The sequence below is a fragment of the Crassostrea angulata genome, chromosome 8 (genome assembly GCF_025612915.1).
Source record: "Crassostrea angulata isolate pt1a10 chromosome 8, ASM2561291v2, whole genome shotgun sequence".
Lineage (NCBI taxonomy): Eukaryota > Metazoa > Mollusca > Bivalvia > Ostreida > Ostreidae > Magallana > Magallana angulata.
Window position 1 is genome coordinate 36650426 of NC_069118.1, and position 25367 is coordinate 36675792.

Here is a 25367-nt window from a genome sequence, read left to right on the forward strand (position 1 = left end):
ACTACAAAACGCCTGCACCAGAGTAACTGCTTACACCTTTGGTACATAACTGTCTACACAAAGTTTGAAGCAGCTGCCATCAAACCCAGTGAACACAACCACTTTTTTATGATAACCCAAGAAATAATTTTATGCCACCTCCAAGGTAACGTATTGGAATTATGACACAAGGGTTTTGTGAAACTTGTTGACCCCTGGTTATGAATGTTAAAATTTTAAATCAGTCATACAATGGATAGCTAGGGTAAAAGCTTAATTCTTGAAATACTGTTAATTGTAATACCCACCCTTTTTTATTCCGTTGTATATATTTTCCTCTTGGAGCAATGAAGACGAAAGAATTTCACTTTGAATTAGAATATTAATAACTGGCATGTATGCATTGTTTTTAGTATAAATTTCACGATGGAAGTCAATATTGTGCTTTCATTCTGTAAACACGACAGTTATAGGTTTCCAAATTAAGCTGCACATCGTTTTATGCCAAATCTTGGATCATTTACTGCTCTAAATTGCAAAATTTAGGTATGAATGGGTCCCGACTCCATCCTAAAAGTACTTTTATTTAAAGAATAAGTTCTTTTAATTGATTTTTATCATTGATTTATTAAAATGGAGTCTAGATCCATAATGGGTCAAATTCGTGGTTTTAACCAAAAACGTTTAACTTTATTAATTATTATCAAACAGTTAAATTTATTCACCTATACCATAATGTGTCAACGTAGCTCACTTGGATAGGCGGCGGCTCATATTCCATTCTTCTCGATTGAGAGGGTATTCGAATCGTAAAGACGGCGTTCTATTTTTAATTCATTTGCTTATAAGTAAACATTATTTGCTTTTTTATTGGATTATTATGAAAAAATATCTTATACCATTTATATAAAGACAAAAATTTACGTAATGTTCATTTTACACACAATGTCGGATTAAAATAGCACTAACACAGATAAGAGATCATGCTGTAATGTTTAGAAAGCAGACAAATAAACCAAAGGAAATACAAATGTAAGTACCTAGTGTATGTACATGTATAAATGTATAATATTTATTTGTCAGAAATTGCAGTTCTTTACTATACATGTACATGTCCTAATGTACACTTTCAAATGTAAAGGTTTTTTTTCATATGTTCATATGCCATTTCAAAATCCTGGTTACTGGGGGATTTTGTCAGGCCTTGTACGCTCTTGTCCTTTAAAAGTCTTTCACAAGATGCTTTGTGCAAAGTCTGGTTAAAATTGGTCAAATACATGTAGGCTAAAAATATCCAATCACTGATATAATACTGCACAAAATTAATTTAGGAATTTTTAAAAAGATTTTTATCTTGGATAGATGGAGGAAAACTATACAAACTCTCAGGGACACTCATTTTACATTTATATGTCATTTTATTCAAATAAACATATATCAATGGCACACAACAAGCATAAAAAAGACACTGTCTGTGAAATCATTTAAATTTTTGGTGGCTAAATGTTTTGTAGAACTCACCATAATTTATGTCCCTAAACATGTTATGAAATTATTTTCATAATTTTATAAACGTACAAAAAAATCTTTAAAAAAAATCACAACTCCATGAACCTTTAAATATCATTGACAATCTACAAAAAGAATTCTATAGTAACCTGAAAGTGCTAATGGATTTTAATCAGTAACCAAAATACATGTTAATAAATGTTAACTAAAAAACATACAAATTCTTTTAAGGTGGTATGGGAAACCTGTCAATATTAATGTGGATTATAGTACAATATAATTAAAATACTTTCACCGGTTTAGAATTTTCAAATTTTACAATATTTAACCAAAGGTTAGCTTTTAAAAATATTTGGAGAGGTAAAAATTGGAAGTGTCCCATACCACCTTAAAATATTTTGCACGATGCCAAGAACGTTATTTTATCAAGTCAGATATCTGCCCCCATTTTTTCCAACTTTTACACAGTATTACATCAAAATCAAAATCATATCTTCATTAAACATTAAATGTCAATCATAATAGTATTTTTCAGTGGTCATTCTCCAATAGTTATTCCACTAAGACACCAGTAAAATGCGCTTTCCCCCATAATTAAGCAAATAATGGAAAAAAGGCCTTATTGTTTCATATTTTGCTTCCAGAAACATTAAGAGCATGTCTGCTCAAGTACTACTTTCAATGTTTTTGTTCATAAAAATATGGTAATATAGCAAGCATGTGCAAAATGTTTCCTAGTTGAAAAACAGTCGGGAAATATCCATTACAAGGGTTGTCCCAAAATTGCGTGAAATGGGAGCAATACTTAAATTCTGTACACTGTAATTTCGTCAGACAACTGTATTTTGATCATTGACCATGTGTGCTTAATATATTCTTTGAAAAATATACAGCAATTATTCATATCAGTGGGTTTTGTCAGGCGGCGCAATGCGTGGTGTTGAAAATAGCAAGCCTTTTCGTCGCTGTTAAACCCTTCACATCATTCATGATAACATGCACATTCTATTTCCCGAAATGTCTTGGAAATTCATTTTTTTAACATGTACCATGCATTTCTAGTTCTGTTTTTAAAACTTTAAGAACCTGCATTACTTGTTGCCTACGTCTGTCTTCCCGAAATGTGTCATTCCACATTTTGTCTTCCATTTCAAATGATGTCATCATATTCATCCGAATATTTTCGATGTTGCTAGACAACTTATTCCCAAAATTCATTTCTATGCAATTTTGGTCATTTTCATTTCCTTTAAAATTAGCTTATGATTTGTTTTAAGGTCTTTACAGAATTTTTTTAATTATCAGTGCACCGCCTAAAATGCTGACGTCATCATTTCACTACTGGTCCCCCTTTCGACTTGACAAAACACGCCATTTGAAAATGTCATTATAACTAATTATTTATTGTGTAAATAATAGAATAATAAACAAAATTATGCGCATTTATTATTTGATATTTTTTTTATTCTAAAAGTACTCATTCTCACGATTTTTATTTCTTTTGTTTTGATTTTAACTTTTCATTTCTGACATTGCACCGCATGTCAAATTTTTAAACGAGTAACTATGCTTTCATATCACTAATCTCATACAATAATTGATATCAAAGCGTTAATTTATTGCAATTACTTGCATCCTTTGTGTCAAAAGTTTCATCTTCCTGTGTCTTCAATTAGCTGAATACGCCAATTGTCTATGCTATTTTGGGACAACCCAATGATTTATGACATTATGATGTCATTAGGATAATTAATTCTTATATACTTATGTTCAACATAATTTAAAATATTTTAACCTTATTTTAAAAGCTCTATTAAGAACTTGAATTTTCAGATAAAAAAAATGCACAATATCATATATAGTCCTTTCAATCATTATGAAGGTTCCAGATCAAACTCTTTAATTAATCACGCAATGCTAATAACTTTGTCACACAAAGCATTCTCCCTCACTGGGTTCAAGCCTCTGATGTTGCCAGTGTGTGTTGGAATTGACTTTCAACAGTTTTACATCTTTTTCTGATTCACAACCATTAGCTGCAACTGGTGAGAAAGTTCTCATGTTTTCTGTGCTTACTGAAGGTATAGTACTCGTGAACTGGCTTGCACTGTTTTTGGGGTTTTCAAATAACATTTGATCCATTGTATCTTCTTCACAAAAAACCTCATTAAATCCCAAGTGTGGTGTCAAATCTTTTTGATACTTGTCTGTAACAATATTAGTTTGTGGCTCTTCACTGACTTGGGATGAGAAGAGCCTGGAATCATTGTCCCCGTAGTCCTCCTCCTCAGTGGCCTCCGCCGGACTGGATGGGCAGAAATGAATGTTGACGGGTCCTTGACGTTGAACTTCTGCATCTTGAAGGGTCTCAATTTGATCATCATCTTGTTCAGCAGTTTGAGTAGTAAAAGTATCCTCTTGACTCTGCTCCTCCTCTTCTGGATCCCAGTAGTAAGCACTGTCATCATTTTCACTTACTCCTGTAATGATGTTGTAATCCCCATCATACTCCACTGATTCTCCAGTGTCATAGTCCTCTTCATGCTCCATATCTAAGGCCTCCTTGTATTTTTCAAAGAGAGACAAAGAACCAAATCCTGATTTCTCACCAACTGCTGCAATTTCTTGTGCAAGTCTTTCTTGATTTCCTCCTGGAAGATTCGCTTTTGCAGTAATTTCAGGGTTGGTATCATAAAAAGAAAATTCTGATTGAGAAGTAACAGTAGATGTTTGGTAGTCATGAGAAATGGTATCAGTTAGTGCCATATTCTTTAAATCAGATACTGTTGTCTCAGTTTCATTTGATGTCATAAAACCTGATTCAGTTCCCTCATTTTGTTGCTCATCAGAGTGAGGCTCATCTTGTTGGGTACTTGAAATGTCTAAATTTTCTCCAATCTTTTTAATATCTTCCAGCTTGTTGATGTCTGTTGGGTAAACACTACTGTTTGTTGGAACATCATGGGAGCACACAAAATCCTTCTTTGTTAAATCTGTCCCTTTATTTTCAGTATACATGTTCTCATGATTTTGAAATTCAGATGAGCATTGCATGTCTTTTTCTTCCATTTGAAGCGGATCCGATTCGTATGCAGTTTGTGTCTTTAAGATTCCAAATTCACCTTGCTTTAATCCAGAGTCATATTCCAATTGTAATTTCATAGCTTCTGTAATAGGTTGACCCATCTTAATCACTGGATAAGTTGGTATTTGATGGGGAATATGTTCTGGTTGATTCTCATTGCTGGTAAATGGCGATTCTTGTGGTGTGCCTAAATCAGACATTGCCTCAGATGGAAGGTGCTCAATATGAATTTCATCAATTCCTGTTGAAAAATATTGTTGAAATTAAGAACTTTATGCCCTTCATCCTTCTGATTTAACTTTCACACAAGTAACAGTGTACTCTTTACATACCTGAACATGTGGTGGGAAATTCTTTATTGATGGATGCCTCCAAGTTACTCAAATTTGTGTGAACCTGTTCAGGAATAAGTTAAATATCTTAGCTATGAAGTTGTGTTAAACAATTAAAAAAAAAATTAAGTCAACTTTGCAAGAAGTGAACATATTTGGACAACTTGAAAATGAGCCAATCTTGTACCAGTTTTGACATTTGTAGTCAACTTGCCCCATGTCAATTTTCCCAATCTCAAAACAGGATATCACACACATTATCATAACATAATTTATATATTATAATGAATCAGTGTAAATAAGGAGGTAAAATTTTATCTGTCTTAAACATTATAAAAAGTCACTGTAAAAGATTGATTATTAAAGGAAGTTCCTAGAAGTAATTGGATTTACTTTGACATATCTGTAATTCTTTATAACCATATAAAAAAATCATAATAATTGGCATAACAAAGTCGTTATTGGTTCCTCCAACATGTCCATCATTTGTATTTATTTAGGCATTAAATGAAAATACATTTTCAGGAAACCTGAAAGATTGTGACTTGAAAAACGTATGTGAAAATTAATTCACTTTAACAACTATGTCAAACTGTCAAATGTTACCAATATAAATTATTGTTAACGTTTTACAATTTTAAGCCATTTGTTATCAAAATTGTAAATTTTGTTATTTTTTTCACCTCTAGGAGCCTCAAAATTAGTTTGCTATATCCATAAGTTTGTCATGACCGAGCTCATCATCTCCATAAATTTTTTGGATTTGTTAGAATTTTTCTGGGTAAACTTTGCTTTATCTGAGATTTCGCTATATCTCTTTTAAATTTCACTGTATAGGGAGATAAAAAAAAAAGATACCAAAAATATATTTGAACATATTTTGATCAAGTAAGAACCAGTAAATTGGGTATGCTTTACATTACCTCCACCATATCAGGTCTGCTCTTTTTAAGTTGTGATATGCACTGTAAAGCCAGTTTGAAAAACTGTTTAATCACATCTTTACTTGTAAATTGAAGGCCTTTTTCAAATAGATTTAACCATTTCTCCTCGGTATCACTGAAGTCTTTCACATAGTCCTTCTGGAAAAAAAGAGTACATTACTGTACATTAGCATATAACAAATATGAGCAATTGAATTATTATTTTCCAGCACTAAATATAGCTCATTAAAATAAAAAGCTACTGTATATTTATTTTTTGTGTTTTTCATTTTTAGGCAATCAGCTTTACCACTAGAAATTAAATGGCACAGTCAAAGTAACAAGAGGCCCATGGGCCACATCACTCACCTGAACAACAAAAGACATAATAAAATCAGCTTTCTGGAGTCATATACAAAATATCTGAACAATGTCATATAATAGATCCAGTAAAAATAATTCCCCTGCATATTTTTATGTTTATCATTGAACCCCTTTGTAACAGGATAATTTTACAGTCATATCACATATTGAGCATTGCAGTTCCTGAGAAGATCTTAAAAACTGTTTATAATATATGGATTTTAGACCAAAATCAAATTTTCCACCCATTGTGAGGCTCGAGAATTAGGAATCAACAACATGTCAAAATGCATATGTAAAACCATATATATAATAACATTTAAGTTTTTGTGAATAATTTAAATGCTTTTCTTTGTAAAATCATCTTCACAACATCAAGGCTTTGTGATTATGGAACTTTGTGATGTTGTAAAATTGGAACCCCCTCCCCTCTCAATGTGGGCCAACCCTTCTCCTGAAAATTATAATTTGGACAAATTTTAATTCAAACAATCTGAACTGACTATAGTTACAGCTTTTCTAGGATGGTGTTTCAGAAGATAATTTTTTAAAGATTTTTCTCTATATATTCTAGGGAAAGCAATCTCTCTGTCTGTTCAGCCTTTCATAAATTATCAAATAAATTAAAGATGATAATATCCCTATTGAGTGTACCGTTACAATACTCATTTTTGTACACAATGTTCAATGTGTTTATTTTGCTTGTTTCTTTTAAAATCACATCAATTTATTAAATAGAAAAGGCAATAGCCAGTTCATGTATACGCCTTACTACGATCCAAAAGGATAATCACTTCAATGGAGATCTATAACTTATCATGGGCAGGCTTTGTTTTCAGAAGTTGTACTGACTGGGACATGTGATCAGTGAAACTATATGTTTGCTCGTTGTCTGGGATTTCTTTTTGAATGCATGTTCAGTCGCACCTGCTGTTACGGCCACCTTTAATCAGCAGCCACTCGCCATGAGCGGCCAGTTTCAATTCCGCCCTTTTAGTTTTTCACTATATCTTAACTGCTTTAAGTGACCACCTGTCTAACGCAGCCAGCGGCCAGTGTTTTTAGGTCCCGTGGTTTCAACGTGCCTGTTCTCAACGACCATTTTGACTGTTTTGTCATATGACTTCTGACTCTGACATGTGACCCCGTATCGAAAGAAGCAAAACTTTGACCGCTGATAGTGAGTAAATGACAAATAATTGTGTCTGTAATTTGAAGTCTGCCGAGATTTAATGAGATAATTGATTATAACACCTGTTTTGTGTTGTTTATATATTGACATGTACTTCATTATAAAGTTATTAAATGGCCAGTCTTGCACTTAACATGTACAGCAATTTGCCGATAATATGCACATTTTTTTTCTAGAAAATTCTTCTGAGAGAAATAAAGGTGTGGTTATTATACACCCCAATGGAATTTTGACACTTTTTTTAGAGGTTAAACATTGGCTATCATAGTTCAGTACATAGCCTTTGTACGGAAACGCTACTTCTGATTGATTACAGCATTTAATCAATTTAAAAATATTGTTTGGGCGTATTTAGCAGAAAATGTTTTGCTCTTAACCCCTTGATAGATAAATTAAATTAAAACGGCCATTTAAACTTAAAACTGTTTATTCAGCAATCCGAGCTGTGCATTCACCATCTACGTGTACGCCGCCATTACAGATGATATTTCTAAATCTGTGCTATAGAGCTAAAATGAATAAACTTGGTGGCTTTTTTCTTCATTAATTTGAAACCTGGAATAAGAGGCCACCAGTCTTAAGCTGCCAGTTTGTCATTGTCCCACAAGTGGCCGCCTAAAACAGGTGCAACTGTATTTATAAAGAGACATAATTTTAATATTATATTTTGATTAACACATAAACAAAATATTCCTATCATGTTTTCTGTGTTATTTTAACCATTTAATTAATAAAAATATAAATTTAAAAAACCTGCATATTTTGAAATGAGTAACCAGTTAATCGGTTGGAACAAATTGCAATTCACCAATTAGCAATTCTGCAATCAATTGCTATCCCTAATATATTCCTATGTAAAAATATGAGCCCCCAATGTGGCCCCACCCCTACCACTAGGTCATGATTTGAACAAACTTGAATCTTTTTACTTGATGATGATTCCACATGAGTACATGTAATAGTTTTTCTGGCTGATCAGTTTCTAAGAAGAAGATTTTTAAAGATTGATCTATACAGGTGAATCTCAATAACACGAACTGAAAAATGTTTTATAAATGCAGAGAGAGAGAGAGACAGACAGACAGAAAAAGAAAAGTGATCTTACCAGAAATTGTCCCCCTTCCCGGTTTTCATCATATGCCGACTCTCCAGTAAAAACCTCTAACATTACCTTTAAAAATAAACAAATAGTGAAAATTTCAAAATATCTAAACCAAGTCTACATCTTATCATAAACACATAAAAATCCAAATCAATTAAACATTATGTACAGATTCAGAAAGATATCCTTTTGGAGGGAGGGGGAGAGTTCCAAGACCTTTCTTTATAAAAAGTTTAATTTTGGGGGCGAAAAATGCATAATACCACGTATAGTCCTTTTTGCTCAATAGTTTTCAGTGTTTACTCAATCAATTTCTACATCATTTTAAAAATATAACATCCAGTTGTTATGAAATGAGAATAGAACCTTCCAAAGATCAGTAAACCTGACACTAGGAATTGTTAAATTTAACAAAAACCTGTTTGAGGTTTGAGGGTGTCAAAGTTTATGTACATGGAGCTTTTGATAAAAAATAGCAAATAAAACTTACCACACCAAATGAATATGTATCTCCTTTGATTGACATAGCATTCCCTCTAATAACCTCTGGTGGAAGATAGGCTTTAGTTTGATACTGTTTTGTGAATGTCTGTTTCTTGGTGATGTGTGTTAATCTTCCTGACTGGCTAGATCCACCAGTTGCATGCCTGGCCAATCCCAAATCTGCTATTTTTGCCTCCAAGTGCTTATCCAGTAAAATATTGGAACTAAAAGTAAATTAAACGCCTAAGAGCTTTTCATTCAAATCTTCAAATTGTTAGGCCACATAAAATTAATTTTTAGATTCTCATACTCGCCTGCCCCTCTGAAAATGGCCCGCCCCAATACATTTTATTTTGAAAAAAAAGTTGTGTTGAAGAAAGAATTCGGCAACAAAAAATCGGGCTCGGTGTATGAGAAATTAAAACATTTAAATGGCACCCTAAACATGTGGATTACCGTTTGATTCCAGTCATGTGTGTTATCATAAGGATACAAATGTCTTCTTGCATTAACAGTTAAGTTGAAATAAAATGGAATTGAAAGATTAAAAGTTGGTTTGTTAATTCATATTAGCATTAATAATTTAAAAGAATAGAGCTTTTGTTATGTTTAGAACATGAACAGTGAAAAAGGTGTTTTTTAAAAAATAAGTGAATAAAAAATAAAATCTTCCAACCTACCCCATATTTTTTGCAAATCAGGATGAGAATCTAAATATTAATTTTATTTGGCCTTAACTCCATTATTTATCCATGCCATTTTGAAGTGATACTTCTTACACCACCTCACGTATCACAACTTCAGTTGAAGTATTCTTGCTCATACCAAGAAGATGCATGTTAATGTTAAAACTCTAAAGCAAACTAACGTGCATTTACAGCCTCCATCATACAGGTGCTAGCTGTTTCCCATAGCCAGGTTACGACAGATTCATCGGGTATCATAGAGTGTAACTTATTATTGGTGCAGCATTAAGTTCAAATGTTAAGGGTTTGTTTAATATCAAGACAAAAATGTATATCAAACTACACAAGCCCTTATTGCAAAATTGCGGTTAAAGTGTTAAATAAATATTCAGAACCTTCACTTGTTCTATGAATTTAAAATATTTGGTAAATTGAGTGAATCTTGCAAGTAGAATGCTACCGTATACAGGTAACCCCCATTCATGACTGTGAAAAACTGTATGGATTAATTTTAATTACCTTTTGATGTCCCCGTGAATCAGGGGTTTTTGATCCAGTGTATGAAGATACTGTAAACCACAAGCTGCTCCTTTCATGATTTCTAATCTTTGATGCCAATCTAATGGCCGTGTGTTATTCTGTTAATAAACAAGGAAAAAATCTGCGTTGATTTTGATATTTATTTTGTAGACTTAAAAACAAGAGGCTCATGATTGTTTGCGCCCACGTGAATAATATCCAATCCTTGCACACTTACCTTACTACAAGGCAAATTAATGCTTTATCGCTATCATATAAATTCCTATTTACCACAATACTATATCAACGCAAGGCGATTTATCATAATTTATACCTACCATTCTTTCTTTTAATTCTTTAAAATATCATATCAATAATAGACAAAACTATTTATTGCATACATTTTTATTATATTGGAAGCTTCTACTTTGAAGCCATCAGGTTTATTGACAACTTTTGCAGTTTTGCTTTTCATAGTTGACATTGGTCACTTGCCAGATGACATCCAGGAATAACAGCTAATAAACCAAGCAAGAAACAGAGGAAAGTCTGACTTACTGTACACCTAAGTCTGTCTTCCAGTGATCCATTCTGCATGAACTGGTATACTAAACAGGTTTCTCCTTCTTCAAATGTGTACCCATACAGCGGAACAATATTTTCATGCCTGTATCTAAAAAACATTTGCAAATATTTTCTAAAGATCTAAATTTTGAAATGGTTTGTTTTACTATGTTATATAGTCTACTTTACTATGAGGTGGGTGTCAAGTTTTCATATATTGGAAGAAAAAAATGGAATAAGTTTTCTTATTTTTGAAGAAAAAAATGGAAATTCCTATGGCAGAAAAGCACAATATATAGAACTTGGCACATTTCTAACAATCTCCAAAAATTTTGGTTCAATAGTAATAATTGATAGCTTTTGAGACAACCCCCTAGGAAATTGGGCTGGTAAAAAAAAAAATTAGAGATGGCAATCTCTAAACGCTTAATCAATTACTCAATCGGTTAGTCGAAAAAAATAATGTTGATTTTAACGCAATTTCAACATAAACTTTATTTTTTGTCTTTTTGAGACCACTTTCTAATCAAGTTAAATTGGAGATTTAAATTTAAGACCCTCAGTCTTGCTTCAAGAAATTTAAACAAAATATATTTGGGTTAGAAATAATAAAAGTAAAAGTGAGCTAGCTCAAATATCCCAAGTTCTCCCATTACTTGACAATGTTACATATAATGAATGGCAAGGTATGCATTTAATACACAAAATAATTTGATAAAGGGCATAACTTGCAAAAAAATCATCAGCTAAACACTTCCTGCAAATATGTACATCTATTCCACCCGACTGGAATTATCGCCTCATAATATTCAAAGAATGAGTCCTTATTACTTATATTTATATAATTTTAAGCCATTGTATGATTAAATATTCATATATAAATAAGCAAACCCAACTGGCGCCCAAATTATACGTCATTTGAAATTATTGGTTATATAGTACAAAATCGATAGGTAGTTTTATCACAGGCAAAGACTCTAGAAAATGTAAATATCAAGAGATCAACTACAGCTAAATTATCACAGACAGGTGGAAATGTCAATAAATGCATTGTTAATGATATGTCATAGCTTACTTGATCAGTGATTTAAGTTCTGATGTCAAATGATCTTGATGACTTATTCCTTCTTCTTGTCTCTACAAAATTCAAAAGAATAAATGTGCAATAACAATAAAGAATATAGTGTAAAATTTCCATATCACATACTAAAAACACCTTGTCAACAATGCGTTATGGCCACAATTTTGTGCGTTATAGCCAAATTTTTATTTACCTGTACCCCCAGCACATAAAATTACAGTACTGTTGTATTTACTCAAGAGTATCATTGCCATAATTTTGTTAACCTGAACATAAAATTACAGTTGTATTTACTCAATAGTATTATTGCTATAATTTTGTTAACCTGAACATAAAATTACAGTTGTATTTACTCAAGAGTATCAGCTATTCAGAGGTATTATTCATCCATAACTTAATTTGGACATGAATGCATCAGACTTGACTTATCGCAGTGTGCAAATTTTGATGATTCTACATAACGAAGGTTACTTTCAATCTTGCCCACAAGCTTTTTTAAACAAATCACCTTTTTAATTAGAATACATATTTTCTTGAATTATTTCAGGCGGAAAGAGATAGATTTTCCTATTGAAGAAATTTCAAGCAGATAGCTGGCATTAAAGATTAAAGTCGATTTGAAAATTCCTAAAGAACAAGTGCACTTAAGCTAGAGAGAGGTCCCCCCCCCCCCCCCCCCCCTGTTTTTTGTTGTTGTTTTTTTTTTAAACATCAACAATTTTTTTTCTGTATTATTTAAGCATTGATGGATGCTTCTGATTTCGTACACACTTCACCAACATTGGCATAACATTTTAAACAACTGAAGATTTTTAAATGCCTATAGACAATCTAAATCCGGAAAAATCATACCAAACCTATTTGAATTGTGTCTATTTAAATCAGAGGGAGGAGACATCTAAATGAACATTTTTCTATTGGTGGATCAATTGGCACTTTTGCTGAATTATACTTTATGCATTATGTTATGTTTGGAAAAAAAATCATATATCAAAGCTTTGAAGTTGCATATTGGCATTGTGATCAAACAAACATTTCTGACCATACTACATGTAAGTCGATGGAAACAATTTAAAACGTGTCAGTGTTAGGATGCCAAATACAATACAAACCTTGTTTCAAGAATATTTTTTTTGTTGAGGAAAGGATGCTTATTATACACTACAGTGGTTCTGGAGAAGAAGTTGAGAAAGTAGAAAATTTATTGACAAATGAACAGATGGAGAGCTGAGCACCAGACAAAATGGGATCAGAACATCTCACTGAGCTGTCAACATTTAATACATGTACTTGCAACTAGTCTGCAGCATTGCAAAAGCTATCTGAGAAAAGCCTTTCAATAGCAGAATGTCTACCACAACTCTCCATGTTAATAACTAAGTCATTGAAAATACTAACTGAGAACAGTTTTTTTATGGCACAGTGTGTGCGCTTCAGGAATCCTTTGAAAACCTCGCCAAATGCTCCTTCCCCAATCTTGTATTCCTCACTAAAACCGTTTGTAGCATGGTTGAGTTCCTTGGTTGTGAAGCTCTGAGTTCCCACTAAGGCAACTGCAACATCAATGTCACACCCTCCCTCTTTAGCTAGTGAGGAATAGCCATCTTTATTTCTGTAAACAATTTCCATAGCATTTGAGCTTTAAAGGCAAAAATATCACAACCTTTTGATTTTAAGGCAAAACATTTTGAAATGGAATTTGGCAGGCAATTAATTCATTTTTATTCAATATTGCAAGATTTGCAAAAGCATACTTGCCAACCTCCAACATGTGAAAATCTGGTCATGACCAGATTTGGAAAGTAAAAAATCTGGTCATAGCGCGTAACGACATTCACGACATATTTATCTTGCATTTCATAGGTATATACAATAGAAATACATGTATGTGTTAAAACTTATGTGTAATACTTTATTGCAAAGAAGCATTTTAACTAACAGTTGCTGATTTTGAATTTTGTAAAGTGATCTGACACAGAAAATGGTAGGTTGTGTTCAGCTAAAAAAAAAAAATGCAAAAAGAGTTTCTGCTACATTTACCCTGCTTTTGAACTCTGTAAATGATGGCATGAAAGTTGTAAGTGACTTGAAAGATATAACGTTATATGTCAATGGTAAATCCAAGCTCAGCTTGGATTCATAACTGGAAGTCAAACGCGCAACGTAATTTACGAACCAAATCCGGAAATCGGGAGATTTTCGGGTTGTTCGACAAAAATCGGGTGAAAAGCATGACCCGCCGGGTCATAAAAAATAATCGGGTGAAGGGTTGAAAAATCGGGTGTGACCCGACGAAATCGGGTCAGTTGGCAAGTAGGCAAAAGAAGTTCGATCAATATTCAGTTAAAATATGAAAATTTATGTAACTCAATTTTTGCAATCATTAATTTCAACTGAAAATTGAGTTATTCCCTTTGCAAATCTTATATCCCTTTGCAATAGGGAATAATCATTTCAGCAGAATTTGACCTGAGGACCAATACACTGAATTAAGTTGGTCAAAAGATATACACAAATGATTATTTGATCTTTTTAAAAGTAACACAAATATTAAATATCATTTTAGTATCAAGTTTTTCAATCTGACAAAAATTGTGAATGATTTTCCCCAACTGAGACCCTGGTTTCTGTACCAAAGAGTGCTATGTAGCCCCGTCTACATACTTGAGAGTCTCCATTAAGCTTGAGTCCAGAGGTTTTTCATCCATATCCCCCTTCTCTTGAGCTGGACCATCCATTTCACACTGGTTAACCTTTACACCTGACATGGAGGACTTGGAGTCAAAACTAGAAGTTGAGGTGCTTGACAATCCTGATGTCTCCTTCATGATTCCCTGAAAGCCAATTTTATCCAATATTATGTAAAAGCCTTACTTTCAAGGTACTGAATACATCATTCATCACTAATGATAGCATTCATTCTTGTGTTAAGTGCAATTATCCATTGGGCTCAACCTAGAATTCTCCAGGTCTGAAGAGATATCGGTATTTTGTTCCAACTTTAAACCAGTACACTAATTTACTAATTTACAGAGTTTTATACACTGAATGATTCACAGATTATAAAATGTAAACTGTCCCAACATAGTTTATACTTAATAAATTGGGTAGCTATTGAATAATTCCTGAAATACACAAGTATGATTATAAAATAAAATAAATAAATAATGGCTGTAAACCAACTTTTAGTCGTGACGACTTCATTCGTATTTACCAGAGATAAACTGCCTTGCAATCAAGATGTAAAGGTTGTTAAGAAAGTTTGTTCTGTGATTTACTTTAGCTTAGACTCAATAATAAACAACTTATTGCATGAATTTTAATTTTTAATAAGCCGACAATCTACATTTGTTTTTCAGTGAATTTTTAATTTTGTTTGGCACTGATCAGAATGAATTAAAGAGATAACATGTTTGTGAGGTATCTCCCTCCCTGCTTGGTGAAGATGAGAGCATAATTGGTCCATGGGTATCAGGCACAGATCCTTGAAGGCCTCACTGTCTACAATACAGATATAGATCTTGGGAATTGCCAGGCTATTCTTCTTTCAAAATGAAGTTAGGTAAATTATATTTACACCAATTCTGTGTTACCAGGGCAGTGTGAGGAGAGGCACCATCTTGAACATTGGATATTGACTCAACATTCGTTCATCAATCCTGCCAGTGTTTTTGTCGATTCAGTGCAGGTTTAAATTCTTTTTGAAGAATTTTATCTACATGATATCTGCATTTACCAGTATATGTAAATGTTTACATCCCTCTATATATGACACCACCAGAGAGTGCACATTGGGAAGGATAACTGCTAATATGTTGAGAGAAATTTCTATAGTTTTAACAGAAATATTGCTTTTATCAATTTATATTTTTTATTTTACAAACAGAACGAACTTTCTTATCTGAAAAATAGGTTTAAAAAGACAATAATGATGATGTTTTCGTGGCGAGAAATATTCATTACCACTAAGCTCTCGTAAATCTTACGAAAATTTCTTGCACTGGAATAAAAGTTGGTTTACAGCATGGTGCTCTGCCTAGCATTTACCAAATAGTCATGTTTCTTTTGGGGATAAAACTGTTCATCAGTCAAGGATGGAATAGCCTTGTATTCTGCATGTTTTTTGGTTGCTTTCCCTTTAGGGTTCTCTGGCATATTTAGGTTGACATTTTTGTCTGACATAGATGTGGAACCATTCATGGATGATGTACTCCATGCCCCAACACTAGCTTTTGTGGAACTCTTACTTGGAGGAGGTGGCAGACCTGTAATAACATTTACATCACTCTGCTATCCATAATACAAAATGAAAGCCAACAGGTCTTTACTATAACCATGTAATATCAGTATGCACATGTATACATTTTACTTTTGTTAATTAACAAAAACTTGTAACTTATATATCAGACTGATTAACATACATGTAATTTGAAAAACAATCTGTGAAATATGCTTTGTACCACAAAAATCATTTTACTACAGATTTGGTTTTTAATCTTGCCTCTGAAATTCTTTTAAACACCCAAACCACTCTCGTAGTGGTGAAGTTTTACATGTGTCAAGTTGTAAAATATGTTGGAAAACTATATAATTTAATCCTTAATTTGCATAGGTGCACCATAAATTGCAAATAAGTAAGAAACGTAGCTCCAGGGCACGTAAAAAAGAAAAAGAAAATTAAGCTTAACAAATCAAAGAAGAAGGCAGCAAGTTTGCTGAAAGTAAGTCACAGAGATTTGCTGGTTGTAAACTTTAATAAAGAACTCTAGATGCTTGGCATTTTTGTGTCCTGAAGATGCTGTAATTTACTCTAAGCCTTCGTTTTTTAATGTTCAGCAATTATGGAGATGTTAAAATAAAAATAACTGGTTTTTTTTGTTTCTATGTGCAAGGCCCTCATTTTGATAGGAATTGTAGAGAGGAAGTACTTACAAGTTAGAATAATATGCTCTTTAAATTGAAAATGTTTTAAAGGGCATGGTCATGATTTTGGTCAAAAATTATTGTTCCAATTTTAATGTTTACAATGCTTCACTAAGGCATTAATAGGCAACCAAAATTTTAGTGTCATTTGTTGAGTTATAAGATAACATTTCTTTACTATGTAAACAAAGCTTTTGTTTACATTTTGAATGTTGAAGTGAAAACTCCATTTTCAGACCGAAAATGAATGTGATAAACGTTAGGAGCTGTTTATGCTTAAAAACAGAAAAATAGAATTAGAGCAAAATTGTGACAATGCCCCTTTAATGCATTAGTTAAGTTAATTATATTTTTTTTTTATGATAATAATAATTAGATTCCTTTTACTTCTATATGCTACTTATATAATTTACCAGTATCCAAATTGGGTATGTAGCAATTGAGAACAAGAGGCCAAGGCGCAACACTGCTCATCTGATCAACAATACCAAACTGATATAACTCTAATCAAACAGCTTAAATAAATCAAACATGAAAATATCTGTAAAATTTTGCAGATTTTAAATTTTTTAGCATATTTTCTAGCATTCAGTCCCTAATAAAAATGACTGTTTTGAACAACTTTCCTTAATATATTCCTATGTAAAAAATTGTAGTATTGCCGTCCACCTTACCTCCAGGGATAATGGTTTGAACAAACTTGATACTACACTATCTTTATAAGAAGATTTTTAAAGATTATCCCCTATATATTCCTCTGTTAAAATTTGCCCCCATCCCCAATTGTGGCCTCGTCTTACCCCTGGGATCAATTTGAACCCCCACCCCCCACCAATTGTGGCCCACCCTACCTCCATAGGTCATGATTTGAACAAGATATATGTTTGCCAATGCTCACTTTTGTTGTGAATATATAAAAAATGACTCCAACTAAACAAATAGTGTGTTCAAATTTCAAGCATCTTCAATTTATAGTTGTTGAGAAATTTTTGACGGAAATTTGTTTGAAAATTGTGACTAAAAATAAACAAAGTTGGCATTTAACAGGAAGCTGATGTCTAATTAATAAAAGAATAAATTCCACCACATGGCATTCCTAATCAAAGAGTGTGTTAAAATTTCAATCATCTTCAATATGTGGTTGCTGAAAATTTGTTAGAAATTCAGACTCAAAATAAACAAAGTTGGCATTTAACTGGAAGTTGATGTCTGATTGGTACAAAAATGAATCCAACCATATCACATACTTAAACAAGAGTATATCTCAAAATTTTGAGCATTTGCTCTTCATAATTGCTGAGAAAAATGTGACAGAAATTATGGACAGACAAACAAGGTAAAACAGTATACCGTCTCTTCTTCATAGTGGGGGTATAACAAACTTGAATCTACCCTACCTGAGGATGCTTCTACATAAGTTAAAACTTATCTGGCCAAATTGTTTTCCAGAAGAGGTTTTTTTAATGATTTTCACTATAAATTCCAATGTAAAAGCCCCAACCTATACCCGGGTATCATGATCTGAACAAACTTGCATCCTCTTTACCTGTGGAAGCTTCCTTTTCCTTATAAATGTTCATCATTTCCTAATTTCCTTTACATAGGGCATTCTTATTAAAAAACTTAAATTTCTTTGGCCCAGGGATGCTTTTTGCCAAGTTTCGTTGAAATTGAAGATGATGAAATGCAAAAAGTTTATGACAACTGCAAGAACAATGCCAACAGCAGACAATGGAGAAATTTTAATCAGAAAATCTCACTTGAGCCTATGCCTCAGGTGAGCTAAAAAGTAAATAATGTTTAAGTAATGGTGGACACTGGATGACAGCTGATACCCAGCAGTTCCAATGACTCAGGTGACCAAAGGGGTAACCTTGAGTAAGGAAGGTGCTTTTACTTACTGCTGTTGTCCAAAGCCCGAAGAATCATGGAGGGTGTCTCCATTCCATGACAGGACATCTGATCAGTTTGGAAGGCAATTTTGTTTTGTTTGGAGTCACAGTTGACTGTAATGGAAAATTGTAACATGTTGCAAGCTTTGATATCCATTTTATATCTGCTATCAGAGATAAACATAACTTCAAATTATGACTTGCCCAAGTGAAAAACTGGTAGCCCCAAAATTAGTAAAAAGACATACCACATTCAATAATTTTATCAAAAAAATATAATGTAACAATGAGATTGTCAAAGGAGATTGTGGGTGTAATTACCGGTAATTTCAATTAGCAAGGCTACATCAGAATTTAAATTGATAATTGCATAAAAGTTAACATGGAATGACTAATCTATAATCAGTACTGTACAGAAGTTTTCTGACTACCGTATAAAGCAAGTGAAAGCTATGTTTACAAATTATTTTTTACTTTAAATATTTCTATCCAAATTTTCACTTGCCCAATCGGACAAAGAAGTTTATAGTTTCACTTGCCCAAAATGAGATTTAAGTTGGACCATGCAATCGGACAACCATTAATGTCCATCCCTGGCTATTACGAAAGTAAGTTATAAAGTTTTACATGATGAGAACATATGGAAATAAGATATGGTATACATGAGCCACATAACTCGTGTCGAACTCTCAAGTATCTAAATAGCTTAAGTTCATGAGATCAAAAACAGAAAAGCCTTCTTTCTCTGTATGCTAGCACTCCCCACCAAATCAGAATTTTTAACTCATTACACATGTAGAGGATATATCTCTAGCTACAAATGTAGCTTCTGTTTTGGAGTAGAAGCATAGTTAACCAATGATTACAGAGCTCAACTCTCTTACAAGATGACCATCATCATGTTATATAAAAATCATAGTTCATGACCTATAAATAATACAATATTTTATTTTGACTGACTAATTCCTAGTTCTCTGATTGGCTGATATCCAACAATCTAGAAAAAACGAAATGTTTTTTTATACTTTCATGTTAAATACTGAAATCTGATTGGATTGGACGCAGTTTATAATCTGTTCTATTACCCTCAGCGATCACAACACACTTGGCAATGGATAACACAACGAATTGTTACAAGTGTGTAAATTATGCCCTTACGGTTCGCTGTAGAATTCACGTCAGCACTCAGCAGGAAAGTTTTCTTTAATATAAAGATATTCAGTATAATGAAATAAATAATGCCTGTTTGGGAGGGCAACAATTGAAAACAATTGTCAACCTCCGCTTTGCGTCGGTTGACAATGGTATTCTCGGAGCGTGGGGGTGTTAAGGAAGCATATGGGCAATTTAGCATACTGTTTCAACTGTTTTATTAAAGATCATGAGATTAAATAACTGATTTGAATCAGATCAAAAACTTAGTAGTATCCTTTGAAATACATTTAGATGTCAATGTAATAAAATCGGGTAGTACATCACTGCCACATCGGTGCATTATCATTACATTATTTAGCACAAACAGGCACTAATTATACAATATTCACCACCTTCCAGGTCATCTAAACTGGACTAAAAATAGATCAGGAATTTCCAAAATGTTACAATTGGTTATCATAATTAATTTATGTCATCCAATGAAATATCGCCTTTGGTTTGGTGAATATTGTACTTCTTGGTGGTTAAATCATCATATTGACCTCAAAAACAGCAATAAGTATGATATGATACAATATGATCTTATCAAATCACGCGATACTTATAAAGTATTGTTTAGTATCAATATACGGTAGAATATAATGTTATACAGTACAAAGTATAATATTTTATTATATGATATATCAATTCAAATTCCAATCCTTTGTAAAGTATCTTACAGAATTGCATGTCCATTGTATATGTGCCCAAAATGCATAGTCTTTGCAGTTTTGCTATTTATAGAAACAGATGCAATTTGCAAAACCTGGCTAAAAAATAAAACGTTTTTTTCACTTGTACCGTACATGACCTAGAATGTCAATATAACATCTGATTTTTTCTACATTGGACCAAAAAAAGATCAGGAATTTCCAAAATGCTAAAGTTGGTTATCATTATTCATGTTTCCAAATGAATTATTGTGTTTTTAAATTTGTTCTGCAATGGCTTCAAACTTAAAGGTGATGAAGTTTTCTTTTCTTGATAACACTCAACTTGATATGTCAGTCTGTTTCAATTTGTTGATGAATCATATAATAAAACAATTCTTGCTGGGTATTTTTCTATCAATGCAATGATTAAGCTACCTTTGATATCTTATCTTACCATGCAATTGGATATTGTATCATACGTTACTTCTTTTTTTCACCTTTCATAATATGATATGATATTGAAACCTTGACAAAAGGACTTTAATAAAAAAACCCAATGGTATACACTTACCAAAATGCTTAAGTTTTAGATTTAGAAAATGTTGACTGGATACATTGACTATCATTTAATTGATTTTCTCTGTTTTATCCTTGTGTACTTACACATAGTTATTTGTTGATAAGCATATAAAAGAAGTACATGTAGTTTAATTACACTTTAAATTACATGAAGTAAACTAACAGTATGACTCCAGAAGTTGCATCTCTCTTCGTCTTCCTATACGCTGTAATATCAGGTACAGGTCTTTTGCTGTGGCATTCTTTGAACCCCAGTCACTTAAAACATCTTTACATGGACTTCCACTGTGATGCTGGAATGCCATCTCAAAAACCCTCACCTCCTGAATCGTGTAACCTATTTCTGATGCTAAAAAGAAGAAACCTGATTTAAATGCATATTCAACAATTAAAAAGTAAGCTATGTCTATAGAACATGAATGTGTCACCTAATAGTTACACATGTACTTCATCATACAGAGAAACTCTCCTTATTTCTGGGATAATGAACCATACAATTACTATAACAACACATGTATGTCTTAAGATATGTATTTTATGTATATTAGGACAGGTCAAGATAAAAATATTAGGACCAAGTTAAATTGTTATCACCAACATAAATATTTATTTACAGTATAACAAGAGGGCCACAGGCCTTGGTGGTCACCCGAGTACCATAGCCCTTAGATTGACATGTCAGATATCTCATGTTAGCTTTACTCTGAGGTCTAAACCCTAACCTGAGACTCCTCTGACTGTTACCCCACTTTTATTATTTGATGTATGAAAAACATTCATTCGTAATAATGTGGCCCCACCCTATCCCTGGTATCAAGATGGGAACAAACTTGAATCTACATCAACTGAGGATGCTTCCACACAAATTACAGATTTTCTAGCTAAATGGTTTTTGATAAAAAGAGTTTTCTCCATATATTCCTATTTAAAAATTTCACCCCAAATATTGTGGCCACACCCTAACCCCAGGTATCAAGATTTGAACAAATTTGAATCTACACAACCTGAGTTTCAACACAAGTTTCAGCTTTTCTAACTAAAAGGGATTTTGAGAAGATTTTTTTTTCTTAATTCGATCTAGCAAATTTTCAATTATTCTATATTATCTCCTCTTTAGAGTGCACCTGGCCATTCATTTGTACAATTAACTTGAAAGCCCTTTCCCAAATTATACTTTGTGCTAAGTTTGATTAAAATTAGCCCATTGAATCTGAAAAAGAAGACGGAAATGTTAAAAGATTATGACAACAACTATGATGACAACAGACAACGGACAAATGTTGATCAGAAAAGCTCAAGCCTTTGGCTCAGTTGAGCTTTTAAAAATGCATCAAGAAATGTCTTAAACACAGAAATTATTCAAAAGAAGAAAAGTAACAGATGTACTAAGCAATGTAAACAGACCTCTAGCTTCGCTTTAGTGAGTTATCTGTGGATTTCAATTACAGTTATTTCTAGATAACTTGCAAAGGGTGGGCCAACCTTGTTTCCATGAGGATTTGCCGATAACAAAAATTGATGGCTCCTAACAGAGAACCATAACTGAGGAATGAATTCAACAGCCACCAAATAAATGGGAGTAAAAAGCATAGACTGCATCTTAAAGAAATGGACTTTGACCTTCACCTTTGACCTATAGATAAGAAACTTGGTTCCTTTACCCATAGGACTGTCTGTGTAAAGTATGATTCTAAGGCCAAAGAAAGAGAATATACACTATGTATGGTCCAGACTGACACAAGGGTCAGCCTGCCAACACTCTTTCATTATTAAACCAATTTTAACCTATCACGCTTGGCAGTTTAAGACAGGGTACCGTTTAAGACACACTGTTTATTTGTTAAATGTTATATGAAAAAATACATTTGTTAATGCCTCCTTTAAAGGGGCATGGTCACGATTTTGGTCAAAAATTATTTTTTTCGATTTTAATATTTACAATGCTTTAGAAAGGCATTTTTAATAAGCAATTGAAATTTGAGTGTCATTTGTTGAGTTATATGCGAGTTACAGAGCTTGAAATTCTTAGCTATGTAAACAAGGCGTTTGTTTACATTTTGAACGTTGAAGTAAAAATTTCAGTTTTAAACTTAAAACAAATGTGAAAAACGTTAAGAATTGTTTATCTATGCTTAAAATAAATAAAAAGATAGACAAGAAAGCTGGAAAAAGATTTTTTACTGGTATTTTGAACCTATGTAAACAAAAACAGGGCATGAGCCTTGTTTACATTACAAAGAATCTTTAGCCCTGTACCTTGCTTATAACTCTACAAATGACTCTCAAATTTTATTTGATTATTAGAGATGCATTTCTAAAGTATTGTAAATAATAAAAACATGAATTTCAAAATAGAATTTGACCAAAATCGTGACCATGTCCCTTTAAGTTGTAATGTATTATGTAATATTGTTTGGATTTCTGTCTTACTCATTTGAAATCGGTTGATCACAAAGAAAAATTTACAGAATCTATAACGGTCAAAGGAAATTAAACGTATATAGAAACTATCAGAGGGGGTCATAAATTGTTGGTTAACATATTGTTGCATGTTGTTTATGCAAAACAGATACTATCGCAAAAAAACGATATCTGAAAATTAAGCTAATATCATTGAGAAATTCCTAAAGTAAAAAAAAAAGACGACTCTTTACATCACATATTAGTCTTATAAATAAATGAAGGATATAAATTCATTTACCCTATAATAATCAGATACCAAATATCTTAAACCAGGGACGTAACGTTATATACTTCCCTGCTTAAACTCATGCCTGACTTTTAAGAAAAGTTTTGAAACACACCTAATTTTTCCCATGCTCTATCCACATCTAGATTACAACAAATCTGCCTGGTTATACTATACGGCAGGTCATAGATAAAATGATTTTCCCTTCTGTGTTGTCGTTTCGGTGACGCCATGTTTACATCTTAAAGGTTGGAAGAGGAAGTAAAGTGCGACGTTGATTGGTTAATCACGAATTTGTAAACCCTCAGTTCGCACCTCCTCTAATTCATCCCCCTTTGATATTTTGGGGTTTGGGTTTCCTAATTTTTTATTTTATGAAATGTGGGCCATTTTTGGCACAGTAACAATCATGATAAACTCATAATGTAAATGGATTAACTTGGTTTGTGTAAATTAATACACAATTTACATTGTCATATGGGGTGCGTTCATAGTTTACCAGTGGTACCAACTTTCATTATACATTGCACACCAATTGTGATAATTAAAAAATTGCTTTCCCAAAATCGGTATCTAATGTTTTAATTTTCATCTCCATGTCTATTGTGACGGTCAGACAGGTTCGAATACCGGCGCCAGATAGCTCAGTTGGTAGCTAGACCACTTGACTAGAGATTCAGGGGGCCCGGGTTCGAAACCCAGTCTGGTCCGTCATTATTTCTCCCATCCCGTTACACTATAATGAGTTGTGATGTCACTTACCGATACTTCCCACACTCTAGATCGATCATCTGCAGAAAAATATACCATTGGCAAAAAAATTATTGGTACCATTGTTAGTTAATGGTAGTTAATTTTACCAACAGCAACTTTTGTCTACCAACGGCAGAACTATGAACGCGCACCCAATGTAAATATTGTAGTTACGTTACACTCACCCAGTAAATTCTAAATGAAATTTACAGTACAACAAAGTTACTTATAAAACTATATTGTCACCTGAAAATTATATGTTCTAAATGGATTACGGTATATGCACATATTGTTAGAATTGGCTAAATGAGATCTATCTATTATATCCATGACACCATATATTAAAATGTTTCATTAATAAAGAAAATATTACATGTGACACTGTAATATTTTGTTCTTTCTCCATTTAATACAAATTCTTTAATAAAAGAGTGTCTCCCACTTGACCAATCAAACTGTTTCTTAGTGGTGAAATGAGTAATGATTGGCCATAGAACTTGAAGGAAAGAACATTATTTATTTTTATCAATTCTTTAAATCAACATTATTTCCCAAAATTTCACATAATCAGATACATGTACAACACTCTAATTCTCAGGTGACAATATGTATTTATAAAGTAATATGGATCAATCTATGTAAATTAGATATAAAGAATAGATATTTCAAAGAAATCCTTAAATTTAGTCTAAACTGGAGAAAATATTTATCAATAAATTAAATAAAAGAATTTTGAATAAATAACAAAAAAACGCCTCTGCATGATTTTATGCCGTTGCTGTAGCGCATCACAATTTAAACTCTTGTAGAATGGTGAAAAAGAATAGGCCTGATACCCCATAGATAGAATTTTATTTTCACATGTT

The 25367-nt window shown here is 32.7% G+C and overlaps 1 protein-coding gene across 1 annotated transcript; it reads right to left on the reverse strand.

The window, feature by feature from the left end:
* Positions 1 to 1377: 1377 nt before the first annotated feature.
* On the reverse strand, positions 1378 to 24022 carry LOC128159052 (serine/threonine-protein kinase pakF-like). Its single transcript, XM_052822091.1, has 14 exons — positions 23864 to 24022; positions 21223 to 21408; positions 18643 to 18747; positions 15866 to 16083; positions 14483 to 14652; positions 13217 to 13430; positions 11813 to 11874; positions 10732 to 10846; positions 10174 to 10292; positions 8976 to 9192; positions 8489 to 8554; positions 5829 to 5987; positions 4906 to 4969; positions 1378 to 4814 (listed from the first exon to the last, which is right to left on the reverse strand). The coding sequence occupies exons 1-14, from the start codon at positions 23979 to 23981 to the stop codon at positions 3418 to 3420; spliced, it is 3210 nt and encodes a 1069-aa protein (XP_052678051.1). The 5' UTR covers positions 23982 to 24022; the 3' UTR covers positions 1378 to 3417.
* Positions 24023 to 25367: the final 1345 nt, after the last annotated feature.

Bases quoted from the DNA above. Each gene is read 5' to 3' on its own strand.
- LOC128159052 (XM_052822091.1), bottom strand. From the start codon at position 23,981: ATGGCGTCACCGAAACGACAACACAGAAGGGAAAATCATTTTATCTAT. The intron at 10,847-11,812 runs GTAAGCTATGAC...AATGTTTTTTAG, and splicing joins GAACTTAAATCACTGATCAA to ATACAGGCATGAAAATATTG. The intron at 4,815-4,905 runs GTATGTAAAGAG...ATTTTTCAACAG, and splicing joins ATTTCCCACCACATGTTCAG to GAATTGATGAAATTCATATT.